The following is a 12900-nucleotide window of genomic DNA, read 5'->3' as shown; positions in this document are numbered from 1 at the left end:
ATTTTAATATTATTTTTAAGTGAGTCAACATCATTGGTCTAGTTAAATTTGTGTCCCAAAAAAGAAAATGATTAAAATGTAATTTTGTTGTGTGGGGAAAAGTGGTGCGCAAAAGAAAGAAGAGAAAGCCAAGAAATGGCGTTGCAAGCTGGTGTTACCTCCTCCAAGGTTCTCATTCTCGTCGGTGCAGGTTTTCTTTTTCTTTCTTTCTCTTTTATCTTTTCTGGGTCTCTTGTATTTATCATCATCGTATTTGATAAATTTCAAATTTTTCAGTTTTATGTTGGAACTTTTTTTTTTTTTCTTTTTAATGAATCATTTTTTTTTTTTTTGTGTTAGATTATTGAAATTTCAATGATAATAGTAACAGGGCAACTGTAGGATTCTGATATAAACAAAAATTGATACTTTTCTTTCAAATTATGGATGGGAAACTTTGTTTTTCCGTATGCCAGCACGGTCATAAATGAAATTCATTTCTTTTAACTAAATGAGGATTTGTCCTGGTAAAGTTTATGGTAGTGGGTTTTTGTTTATATGGAAAAGAATCATAATTTGTTGTTTGGTTTTCATGGTGTCATGTTTTCAATTATTCATTACTTTTGTTGTCTTCTGGGGAATTTGATTGCTCATACAGTTATAGTGCTTTGTAGTGGCTTTCTATTTTTTATTTTTTATTTTTGGCATCAAATATACGATTAAAGGGTAATTCCAACGAGCAGCAAGAAAAAACAAGCGAAATATTAATTGGCGGAGATAGAATAATTCATGGAAAACAGCATTTTACTTCTCGTTTTGTGAAATGGTTCATTAGTCACTAGAGGGACTGTATAGTTTCTTCATCAATGAAAGTGGTGGTTTCTTTGATCTGTGCCATTTAACGTCTGTCACTGTTTGACTACAATTCCATTTCTTCCCCTCCTTTTTATGGCATATCAGGTTTGACTGGTTCGATTGTTTTAAGGAGTGGAAGATTGTCTGATCTTATACTGCAGCTTCAGGAGTTGCTCACAGGTGTAAATGACGCTGAGATTTCGAATAACAAATTTGATAGTACACTTATTGCCGCACAGGTATTGCTCCTGAATACCTTGGTTTCATACTCCTTGATCATTGTTAAAAGTCTCTAAATTAACCTAATATACTATAACTACTTGGGCTCACTTCCTAACAATGTAAGTTATGGATTAGTGGTAACTTAAGAGCTTGGTGACCTGGGCAGGTCCTCACGTGACTCGTGAGAGGGAGTGTTAAAAATATGTGTTAGCTTAATATACTAGTTGGGCCTACTTCTAACATCTTAGGCTTTGGGACCAGTGGTAACTTAACAATTATAAAATAGAATTTTCAATTTTAGACGTACACAACACATGGAAAATCAATAGTCATCAAATACGAAGTCCTGCAAGTTGTGCTGGTTTAATTTAGATCTTTGGCTTAAATATTATCAATGATCAGTCAATTGTCGTCAACTCGTAGCTGATGAAACCAATTGCATAGGAGATAAGGATCTGGAGTGTCTTTTTAACCTCCTTAAGTTGCTTGCTAGTAGGTGCGAGTGTTATCACTACTCCTTGTGTTTTCCCTTAAAGGGATGAACCCATACCTTTTCTTGGTCACGTTTTGCAGAGCAATTGCAAGGTTTTTGGTACAGAGATTTTGTGCTCTTGTCAACTGCTCATTATTCTGATAAATGGCCTTGGCTACTTGCAATAGCAGTTGCATGCATAAAAGTGATAAAGAAGCCTTGTATCATTTGATTAGGGAATGAAGGCTCCAAGGTGGCCTTATCCTTTACGGGCCCTCCTTCTCTCCATACTTTCATCAGTAAAATTGACGGGATGCTGGTAGGTAGTTATCTACATCTTATAATATTAATATACTTTTGTGTATTACTTACCTTCAGATCCGTCAACTGGCACAAGAGATCAGGGAGTTAAGCTTATCGGGCCCTGTAACTGTGTTCAATGGGAAATCCACCTCTAGTGGTACTTACATTTATTTATGTTGCATGTTCTTTTTTAGGATCCGGTAGATTAATTTTGTTTTAATTCTAGATGTTAGTTATGCTCTACATGGGGGCGAAACATGAAGTTGTAATCCTTCATTTTGAACCAATGAAGTTTTGACATATTACTTGTTTGTCAAAATAAAAAATAAAAAAATTGTTACGTTTTATTTTTCCAAAACCAAAACTAGTCCAGGAGAAGATATCATAAGTGAACTCCATAAAGAAGCTAAATCAACTTTACTTCGTAAACTACATTTGTATAAGCAGATGGATAAAGAATATTTGAGCCTTAGCTTTGTTGGTTAAGTATACAGTTTGGGATTGAATCAGCATTTCCAGCCCTTATTTTACTTCACACCAAGAGCATGGTATCATTTTTAGACCTTGATCACATAGATACGCTGACAAATTTCATATTGACATAGGGAGTTATGCTTCTTACATTGTGCCAGCTGCTGCACTTGGTGCAGTGGGATATTGTTACATGTGGTGGAAGGTACAAATTTTTACTCATGATCCTTAGGGGCACATTTTTATTCTCATTGTTACTGCAATTGTATGGAAATATTTTATTTCTGTTTAATGGTGTGATTATGATATGTGCAGGGCTGGTCATTCTCTGATGTAATGTTTGTGACAAAGCATAATATGGCGAATGCTGTTGCAACTGTGTCAAAGCAATTAGAGCATGTTCATGAAGCTTTAGCTGTAAGTACTAGTTGGCCTTTTCCAGAGGGCAATCCTCGCCTTAAACCGTTTTCCAGATGGCAATCCTCGCCTTAAACCGTTTGTAATATGTGTTGGAATACCTTTCTTACTATCATCATTCTATGCAGTCAACAAAGAAGCATCTGACAAAGAGGCTGGAAACCTTGGATTGGAAGGTAGAGGAGCAGAAGGAAATATCTCAGCAAATAGCAAATGATGTATGGAATAATTATATGTTTTTCTGCTAGATATATTACTTTATATGTAACAAATTCATTCTCTTTAATCCTTCCCTTTGCTCGACTGAACAACTCATAGAGAAAAAATACCTTCCAGTCTAGCAAGTGCTTCATTTATTAATAGCAAAGTGGATGTCTTTCTAATGCTACCATGAATGTTGAATTCCTTGAATGCATCTCCTTCATTAGCATATGCAGTCCCATTTGATTATTGGTTGGGTAATTGATAAACAAAGAAAAGAGAGATAATACGAGAGACAAGGGCACATCTCAGTTTGCCATTTCCTATTGAATTATGAATTATCCTTATGTGTCTTGGCAACTTCTTCTGCATGCAGGTAAATGAAGTAAAGTCGAGCCTTTCTCAAATTGATTTTGATGTGGAAATAATCCATCAAATGGTATCAGGGTTGGTGAGTTGCTGGACTTTCAAAATATAAATATATATATATATATATATTACATTTTATTCTGGCATGCCAAACTCTAAATAAGTGGTAATGATACTTATTTGTATTATTTAAATCATTGACCAGGAAGGAAAACTTGAGCTTCTTGAGAGCAAACAGGTCAATTTCTCATTATGCACTCAAATGAGTACCTTCTCCATTCTTTAGCAGTTTTAAGTGTGTTATGTGATTTATTTATTATGTCTAAAAAAATCTTACAGGATATGACAAACTCTGGTCTCTGGTATCTATGCCAAGTAGCTGAAGGTTTTAAAGATACGCTGGACACTAAACCATTTAAGGTGAGGTTTTTCTATGTGCAAATGGTTCTGTATCAGTTAATAAATATGCTTTGCAAGATTTCTATCTACATGCCATTCAAGATCACCAGCATAGTTTGATGCTTTCTGGTTTTTGCTATTCTAGAATCTGATCCCTTGTTCACTACTTTCCGGGAGACAAGTATTTATAATGTCATCAACTCGTGATCTTTCTTTCATTGTTCACTTTATTCATTCAATAAATTCATTTATTTGATCAATTTCTGCATTGGTAGGATGTCTCTGCAACTTTAGCAAAACATTCAACAATAAAATTTGAGGAGAAAACAGTCAAGGTATGTAGAGCCTCACTCTTTCCCATTTCTTAGCATTAGCATACCATTTCAACTCACTAATACCGCAATGCAACAACAACTATACACAGGGCCTCCAATTCATTGCTGAAGCTGAAGAGCCAAGTGTGATTGAGAAATCAACGACAAGCTCGAACAAAGACGGCCTCAGCAACTTCCATGTGGAAAAAGCCCCACTGCTGAAAACAAGAATACACCGGTCATACCCTGTACGGATTTCTCTGACCAAAGACATTTTGGGTTCTGATGTGTGATTCTTTTTTTTTTGGTTGTCTTGAGCATATGATTACATTTTGTAAGTGGAAATCTTTCTAATTCATTCCACCATCAAAAGTTTGTTGTTATTGATGAACATGTATATTTATATTCCACTCCCACTTGGAGATGGAAAACAACACACAAATTTCAGTAAGACTTTTTTTTTTTTTAAATTTACAAATTTTAGTTTATGCACAAGCTCCGGTTCTTTAAATAATTTTATTTTTACAATGCGCCTCTTTTTATTATTATTGTTTTTCTGCTTCTGCAAGTCTGCATCATTGATGATCATACTACAAATGCAATGCTAATTTAATTCAAAATATTGAAAATGATCGGTTGAATACCTTCAAGTGTCCAACCTAAACACACACACATATATATATATATATATATATATATATATGTATAATTGTCTACTTAATTATTATTATTATTATTATTTTACAATAAGTACTAGAACAAAGAATTGGGAAATTAACTAGGAAGATATTGAATAACAAAAAATAAGAATAAAGAAGAAGATTTTGGAAGGAAAAAGAATAACAAGAAAATGATAAGTTTTTCATAAAATTAAATCAGCAAATAAACAATATTTCAAATTGAAATGGTGAAATTATTGTTATTTATAGTGTATATATAGAATTATAATGATTCATTCTATGAATAGAAAATTTTAACCGAACTAAAATTTATCAATAGGCTTTAGCTCTGTCGATGATCAACAAATTTTCCATATTTTTGTCTTCTATTTGACTGCTGTTATGGGCCACTAGAATGCGACGTCGTTTAGTTGGGCTTGAAACTTGATCGCTCGAATGCAATATGGGGGTTGGGCTGGGCCAAGTTCAGCCCGCTCCAGCTGGAAACCGACTCGACGTTTTGTGGTACAAAACGACCTAGGGCTTCGTTTCAGAACTTGATAATTTGGAGGTTGCTTTGTTCGATTCTCTTCAAGCTTTGACCTTTTCGCGAGCACAAAGGTATGCTTCGGCTTTTCATTCGTTTCCTCTTGATTTTTCATTCTTTGATTGTTCATAAATTCTACGGTTGGCTTCGTTCGGATTCTTGGTCTCAAATTGCTAGATCGACCACTAATTTTGTGATTAAATTGTTCTTATATTTTTTATTAGGGTAAATTGGTTATTAATTTATGCGAAATTAATAGCTTTTTTTCTTCCATCTATATATATATATATATATGTGTGTGTGTGTGTGTGTGTGTTCTTGTTAAGACAGTATAATATGTTTGAATTTTGTGAAGCGAAGCTGAAAATACTGAAAAGCATCAAAGTTAATATTGTTTGATTTTTTTTTTTTTTTTTGGGTTGGTTTGGGGTATTGAATGAGCTCGATATTATTTTTTCCAGTGATAAAGTTGATAAATTTTTTGAACTAACATTGACCTAACTTTTTTTATTTTTTATCTTTTGAATTAACATTGACCTAACTTTTGTTTATTATTTTTTATTATTTTGTTTATTTTTATTTTTATTTTTTTTTTTGGTTGCTATTTTCACAATAGGGTTTTTAAGTTTGAGTTTTTCCTCAATATAAGTTATGAATTAGATAAGTTGGTGATATCTTTGGAATTCAAAGACCTCTTTTTTGTTTTTTAATTTATTTTCATTGTAATTTGTCAATAGAAAGAATCAACAGTAACCATGCCGAAGAACAAGGGAAAAGGAGGAAAGAACAGGAAGAGAGGAAAGAATGAAGCTGATGATGAGAAGCGTGAGCTTGTTTTCAAGGAAGACGGTCAGGAATATGCTCAGGTGCTTAGAATGTTGGGTAATGGCCGTTGTGAAGCCATGTGCATTGATGGAACCAAGCGGCTTTGCCATATACGAGGGAAAATGCACAAGAAAGTTTGGATTGCAGCTGGAGATATTATACTCGTCGGTCTTCGTGATTACCAGGACGACAAGGCTGATGTGATCCTCAAGTACATGCCTGATGAGGCTAGGCTTCTTAAGGCGTATGGTGAGCTACCGGAGAGTACCCGTCTCAATGAAGGCATCGCTGGAGGTCTTGAAGATGAGGAAGAAGGTGCTGGTGATGACTACATTGAGTTTGAGGATGAAGATATTGATAAGATATAGGGGAAAAGAAAATCAAATTATATTTGCATTTTTAATGTTCAATTATATAAAGTGCTATTTGACTACGGTGATATGAGTCAAAGTTGCACTTTATAATGTGGTGGGTTGGTTATGTTCCTTGTAACATTTTCTCTTACTAATATATCTATCTTGTTTGCACTTTTGCAACTCTATAAAGATCTCTGCTTGTAGCTCTGTCTTCTCTCTCTTTTCTGTCACATTGTTGTTGATGCTATTGCTTAAAAACTTTGTATCGTTTTGGAAGTTGAAGCAAGAGCCCTTAAAAGTTTGGCTGATAATTTGGTAGAGATGATGCTTTTTCTTACCTTATATCATATAAAGGCATATGGATGGATTGGTTTTTCGTTATTTTAAATACATATAAAGTGGGATGGGGGATTCCTTGGAATTTTTATGCAATGTCTCTGTCCTTTATACAAAGGAATTTACGATGGTTTAAGTGACAATGCATTACACAATGGTCTCTTTTTTTCTTGTGTTTTATCATTTTTTAAAATCTGTATTTGGTTATAGTTATTAATATTATTATTAGGTTGGATAATTTGGGATGATACTTCTTGAATACATTATGAAAAGGTAAAATTTAATTAATTCACTGCTTAATTTATGTAAAGCCAAAAATGCTACGTTATGCTGTTATCCATGAACAAATTAAGTAATACATAATCGCGAATACAGTGCCATTCTAACCTTCTTATTTCCATCTAGGATTGTATTTTCGTTTTTGTTTTTGTTCAATCAATAATATGACTAGAGTCGAGCCATTATTTACTAGCATTGTCCCAGTTTTAGCTGTGGTGGTTTCTCTGGTTCAATAACCAACAAACAAAATAACTTTGTTAACTCGGTGGTCCTGGTTAATGCCCATTGAATTTACTCAAATAAGAGAATGATTTTGATTCATGAGGTATACAAAGGAATTCACTTAATTATTATGAAATAACAAAATGCATTCGAAGCAGTGAAAGGAAACTTTTATTCCACGAAGATGGAGGATATCATTAATCTTCAAGATGAAGCACATTTGCATTGGATTCTAGCTGCTTGCTTTTTGCTTTGTGCTTTTTCTCTTTTTCAGCCTCTCTTGAATAATAATCCTTCTTGCTTACCTGCAGAAATATGAAAAGAAGAGTCAAATCGATAAAGCAGCAGATAAACAATTAAGTTCTGAGAATGCATCTATCATAAGATCAAACACCAAAATTCATACAGAAATCCTTGAAGATATTTGTCTTGTTAAGAGTTTTGCTTGGCTCCTAGTTCATGAGTTTGGTATGCTATGTTGCAATGACTATAAGTTTAGTTAAGATGATATCTACCTTGACATGACCTCTTGCATACTGACAGTCAGGAGCAGATTTTCTCCTCGACACAGTTCTTGTAGCCTTAAACCTATAACTAGGCTCAAGGCCATCTTTCCCTTTTGCTGCTCCAACTGAAAAGCTATCAAATGAGACAGAAACTTCATTTGATCCACAGCTTTCTTTTTCTTCAACTGCTACATCAAAAAGTTTTTTGCTTATCATGAACTTTTGTTTGCATTTACTTGGTTCCATTTGCATGTTTATCCGGCTTTCAACTGAGGAGCTCTCCGGGAGGCGTGTTGCCATCCATCGTTCTAGCCAGCTCCAGCCCATGTCAGGCTCTGTACCATCCGACTTAGCTTGTCTTTTCTTTGAACATATTCTTAGCTATAAGAAAAGAGAGTAAGAAAATTAAGTCAAAATTATACTCAGTGTCGAATCGGAAAAAGAATTTAAGATAAACCTGCTGCGAAAAAGCATAAGCTAGTGCTCTCTCACGCCTGGTGGTTGCCTCCAGTCTGTTCTGGATTCTCATTTTTGATATGTTGCTACTCACGGTGCTATCATCCCAATCTTCCTGTATAATTTTTTTTTGGCATCAGCTATAATGTTGGATTCAGAAATACCAATTCAAAGTTCTTGAGGTTTCCAAATCATAAATAAAATCCAAATTTGGAATGGCAATTCTGCTTCAAGTTTAGTAACTGCACTGATTATCAATTTTTTTCAGAATATCAATCTTATCTTTTTTGAGTTGACTGCAAGACTATCCTTTGATCATAAAACACCCTTCTTTAGAACTGTCACATGCGGACTGAAAAAATGCATGACCTACAACTTATCCTTCGATACCAATGAATCTAGGCATAGAACAGATTCATTCTACCTTTAGCTTCGTAACTTGAGTTCTGGCTTTCTTGTATGTTCGGTTATGAACAGCCATTCTTTCTTCTTGAGCTGAGGGAATTTCCACTGAATTTCCAGTTTGGACTTCAATTGACGTGCCAAGAGACTCCCTATTTGGACTTTCCACTCCATTAACGGTCTCCTCTTCACCACCCTTTGACCTGTTTCCTTCACTTTTACACCTAACCTGAAATTCAACCATTCCAGAGACTTCAAGTAGCCAAAGACTCAAATGCAGCAAAGACAATATGTAAGAAAAGTTCAGGAAACTCTGTTTGCTGAACTACTTGGATCAAGGATCACAATCCCATTTAATTTTTTGTTTCAAGTCAAAAAGCTTTCACAAAAGAACTATGAGTTACTAACATAAAGAAGTAAAAATATTATGAGTTACTGGTAAAAATATAGTATTTCTGACAGAGTGGAATAACCAGAAATCCTCTAAATGCTGATTGGATGGTTACTGCAGCTTGATCTTCATGCATTATTTTGGAGACCGAGCTGTCATGCTTCTGTACTTGTATATCTTCCTTGGCTTCTTCATCTCCTTGAACTCCATCCTTAGCAGCCAAGTCCGCTGGTAAAGGCTGAGTAACAGTAGCTTCAGAGCTCCTAACCGAGCCTGAATCCTCCTCTTCAAGGTTTGAATTGAACTGTGTTACAGTAACCCCGGAACTCTTAACTGAAGCTGAATCCTCCTCTGCAAGAACTGAATTATATTCATCCCCACACAAGTATGATCTAACAGAGTTCCATCTTTTCCTTTCTATCACATTGCTCTTTGCCTGGCAAATTTAAAGAATACCATGTTGGCAAAAAAAACCTATGCTGAAAATCAAAAAAGCCAATCTAAGAAATCTGAATTTTAGCATAAGAATACTCACATGGCTGTCAGGAACCCCAGCAGAGCGATTTTTTGTGAAGACGATCCTAACCAACCCCCTAGTGATACCCATCTCATCTGAACAATCCAAAGAGAAAATTACTCAATTAGATTGTCTACTAGTATAGTGAAAACCATCCAGGCTTGTTGAGATTCCCAAAATTAAATACGGTTCAGGGGAAAAAAAAAAAAAAAAAGTTGAAATACAGGAAGTGGCATTTCCTCACAAGTGTACTAAACCATAGAAAAGCTTCTAGACGCTATTACTTTATAAACTTAGAGGGACAAAAAAAGAAAGAAAAAACATAATAGAGTTATAAATTAGAAAAAAACCCACATGTTAGCTTGGATTAAGCTATAAGATAAACAGAATTTGCCGAGCTTTAGAGCTGGACTTGTGCTTTAATCAACAAAAAACAAATAATAATAGAGGCTGAAAAAGTTAAGATTAGATAGAAAGGATGGGATTTTAAAGACCTGCATGGGTTTTATTGGTTTTGTGTACGCTTTTTGCACATGGCTAGCAGCAGATTGGGCTCATAAAGTTTGCTTGCCAATTGAGTTATGTCTATTCCTTTCTGGTTACTGCTTCTGCCCCCTCCCAAAGTAACCCCCCTTTTTTTTTTTTTGGTTTGGTTTTTTGGGTTGCTGCAAGTTGTTTACTTCTTTTGTAACTGAAAATAAAACATGTCAATTACTTTATAGGAATCTTGTCTAAAGCCAAGTATCTATTGCAGTCATGCTGATGTTGGGTTGACGATTATATTCTTGAAACTGTGCCAAAATATGAAATATCTTTTCCTTTTATTTCATGGACTTTTTAAGTCGTATCCATTTTGGAACTTTAAACCGTTTAGTGGCTATGTAAACCCTTTATTTGATTAAAAAAAAAAACAATTTCCTTGCAGATTTGTTTACCCATTTAGGTACACAAAAAGAGTCAAGACACTTATATAATTGCTTATGGTAGAAAGAAAATTATGAAATTGTAAAGAGTGAAATGTGCAATTGATTATGCAGAGAGTGAGGAGTAATTAGCATATATATAAAAAAAAAATAGCAGGCTTTTGTAGCTTGGGGATAAGATCAGAAGACTAATTAACACTCCAGAACCATGAGGCTGTTAACATTCCAGAACCAGAAGTGGTCCATTAGCATATTCTTCTCCTATTGGCCGCCATTTTCACGTGGAAATAATTGAGGATGAGGATAATAATGGATCTCTCATTCTCATTCCCAATTATATATCTTCTCTGCTTGTAATCATGACAGCCCTCTCACACCCACGATCTCTCTCTCCTTTACCTCAACTACAGCTAGCATTGGGCCTTGATACCAAGTTAGCACCCAAGAGAAATTGGATCTACTTTAGAGTTAGATGGCCACATATTGATATTATTGTTGTCTCTAAGGTTTTAGTTCTTGGGCACCCAAACATCTTTATTTTATTTTTTACAAAACTGAAGCGTTTGTCTATTGCCAAAATTGGTGTGCGAATTCTCAATTTACATCCCACCAAATTCACATATTTGATAAGATGTGAGATGAGCATACAAATTCACCATAACAAAGTTATATGCATATGTATTTATTTATGTGCATATATATATATATATATATATATATATGTAACATCCCGTCTTGAAGTATATCGAAATTTTTAAAATTTGATCAAGATTGACCGAGTTTGACCTTCGTTGACCTGGTTTGATCGTCGTTGACCGAAAATGGATCAAATGTTGACTTTTTACTTCTGATGGAATTTCATATTGACCGAAGTACCGTTAAAAAGTACACATTGTCACGAATCCATAGACTAGTAGCATGTTAAAAACGGAGCTACGGTTTGAAAGTTATGAGCAAAACAAGTTGAGATCCAAACTGTCCAAGGAGTGCTGGAGTTGACTTTTTGTCATGCAAAGTAGAGCTTTGACTCATGCATGGTTGTGAAGTATTTGTTGATACGAGTTCATAAACTAGTGGTACATCAGATTTGGACATGTGGTTTGAAAATTATGGACATACAAAGTTTTCCGAATACCGTAATATTTTAATATATTTTGACTTGAGTGAACAATGTGTGCCACATGTCATATTTTCAGCCAATCCCGTGAGTGAACATTGTCACCCATGGGTGGCTTTTATTTTGGCCAAAACACGTGAGCCGGGGGGAAGAGAGAGAAAGAGGGGAAGAGAGAGAGAGAGAGATAGGGGGAGAGAAGCTACCACCACCGACCACCACTGTTGAATGCCGTCCAATCACTTTTAAGCCACATGCACCACCTTAGCTTGAAGCCCACCTGAAAACCGGCCGGCCAGCCAAAAATCACTGCCAGATCCCCAGCAACGCGTCCGGATCGGGGCATTTTTCGGCGAGTAGTTGATTTTCTTCTCTCGCCAATATCTCCCAAACCAGACCTCCGTTTGCCTCACCGTCGGTCTCGTTGAGTTACCCATCACCAGATCTACCACTTCACCAAGTTTCATGGCCAGTGGCCACTGGAAGCGCCGCTGATGGTGGCGGATTCCTGTGACCATGGCGGCTCACTAGAAAACCCAATTCCGGTAAGTTTCCGATCACCCCACCTATCCTTTCCCACTAATTCGACCTCCCTAAACCCAAATCCGAGGTCTCTTTCCTCCAATTCACGACGGATTGAGAGAATCGAGGACTTGAATTCCAAGAGATTTCCGACGAGATCTCGATCACCATGGGTCCGATCTCCGGGAGGTAAGCCTCAATCCGTGATCCTCGTTCCATAAGCTTTGTTTCGGTATATTACTCACAAATTTTGGTTAACGTTTATGTTAAACCCCAGGGTACCGGGTATTATTTACCTGAATAAAATATTAACTTATTTGAGTTATATAATATTGTTGTTCTAGGAGCACATGTGCATCGTGGAATTGATCCCATGGAGGATCTTGGGTTAATTGCGTACTCAAGGTGAGTGGCCCACCTTCAAATTAATTTCGAAAATAAAATTTTTGAATATTTTGTATTAATTGAATATTTGAAATTGATATTCTATATGATAGATATTTAGTAGATTTATATTTGGAAATTTGATGCTCAATTGAGTGAATCAAAATATTTATATATTAAGAAATATTTTGATCTAAAGAATTTTGTGAAATTGAAATTGAAATTGAAATTATTAATTATTAAATTAATTTGTTGGAATATTTCATAATTGAATATTTCAAAAATATGTTTATGTGTTCGATATTATGAGAATTTCTATCTAGAATTGTATTGCCAATTTATAATATTTTTAATATATGTGTTGTTGCGAAAAATGTATTTGGGATTTTAAAGAAATTATGGTTTAAGGTTTTTAATTAATTATTGTTGAGTTTGATGTTGATTTTATAATGCATAACA

General features: G+C 35.1%; 3 protein-coding genes across 5 annotated transcripts; 2 read left to right on the top strand and 1 right to left on the bottom strand.

Moving 5' to 3' along the window:
- Positions 1-33: 33 nt before the first annotated feature.
- Positions 34-4453, top strand: LOC107417398 (uncharacterized). Its single transcript, XM_016026016.4, has 11 exons — positions 34-190; positions 940-1073; positions 1907-1988; positions 2437-2507; positions 2618-2719; positions 2848-2937; positions 3297-3371; positions 3495-3527; positions 3629-3709; positions 3964-4023; positions 4113-4453. Exons 1-11 carry the CDS (start codon positions 136-138, stop codon positions 4293-4295), a joined length of 966 nt encoding a protein of 321 aa, XP_015881502.3. The 5' UTR covers positions 34-135; the 3' UTR covers positions 4296-4453.
- Positions 4454-5124: 671 nt separating this feature from the next.
- LOC107417392 (eukaryotic translation initiation factor 1A) lies at positions 5125-6596 on the top strand. The gene is made up of 2 exons (XM_016026007.4): positions 5125-5282; positions 5946-6596. Exon 2 carries the CDS (start codon positions 5964-5966, stop codon positions 6399-6401), a length of 438 nt encoding a protein of 145 aa, XP_015881493.1. The 5' UTR covers positions 5125-5282; positions 5946-5963; the 3' UTR covers positions 6402-6596.
- A 657-nt stretch (positions 6597-7253) lies between these two features.
- Positions 7254-10195, bottom strand: LOC107417393 (protein IQ-DOMAIN 33). Of its 3 annotated transcripts, none has more exons than XM_016026008.4 (7): positions 9993-10195; positions 9517-9593; positions 9064-9417; positions 8613-8819; positions 8190-8303; positions 7742-8113; positions 7254-7531 (listed from the first exon to the last, which is right to left on the bottom strand). In XM_016026008.4, exons 2-7 carry the CDS (start codon positions 9586-9588, stop codon positions 7424-7426), a joined length of 1227 nt encoding a protein of 408 aa, XP_015881494.3. In that variant the 5' UTR covers positions 9589-9593; positions 9993-10195; the 3' UTR covers positions 7254-7423. The 3 variants fall into 3 exon arrangements, with proteins under 3 accessions (XP_015881494.3, XP_024928370.3, XP_015881495.3); XM_025072602.3 differs by lacking the exon at positions 9993-10195 and adding an exon at positions 9853-9992; XM_016026009.4 differs by lacking the exon at positions 9993-10195 and having other exon boundaries at positions 9517-9763.
- Between the last annotated feature and the right edge of the window lie 2705 nt (positions 10196-12900).

Source organism: Ziziphus jujuba, chromosome 4, assembly GCF_031755915.1.
Source record: "Ziziphus jujuba cultivar Dongzao chromosome 4, ASM3175591v1".
Lineage (NCBI taxonomy): Eukaryota > Viridiplantae > Streptophyta > Magnoliopsida > Rosales > Rhamnaceae > Ziziphus > Ziziphus jujuba.
The sequence above is the reverse complement of the archived record's forward strand: the minus strand, read 5'-3'. Positions and strand labels throughout refer to the sequence as shown.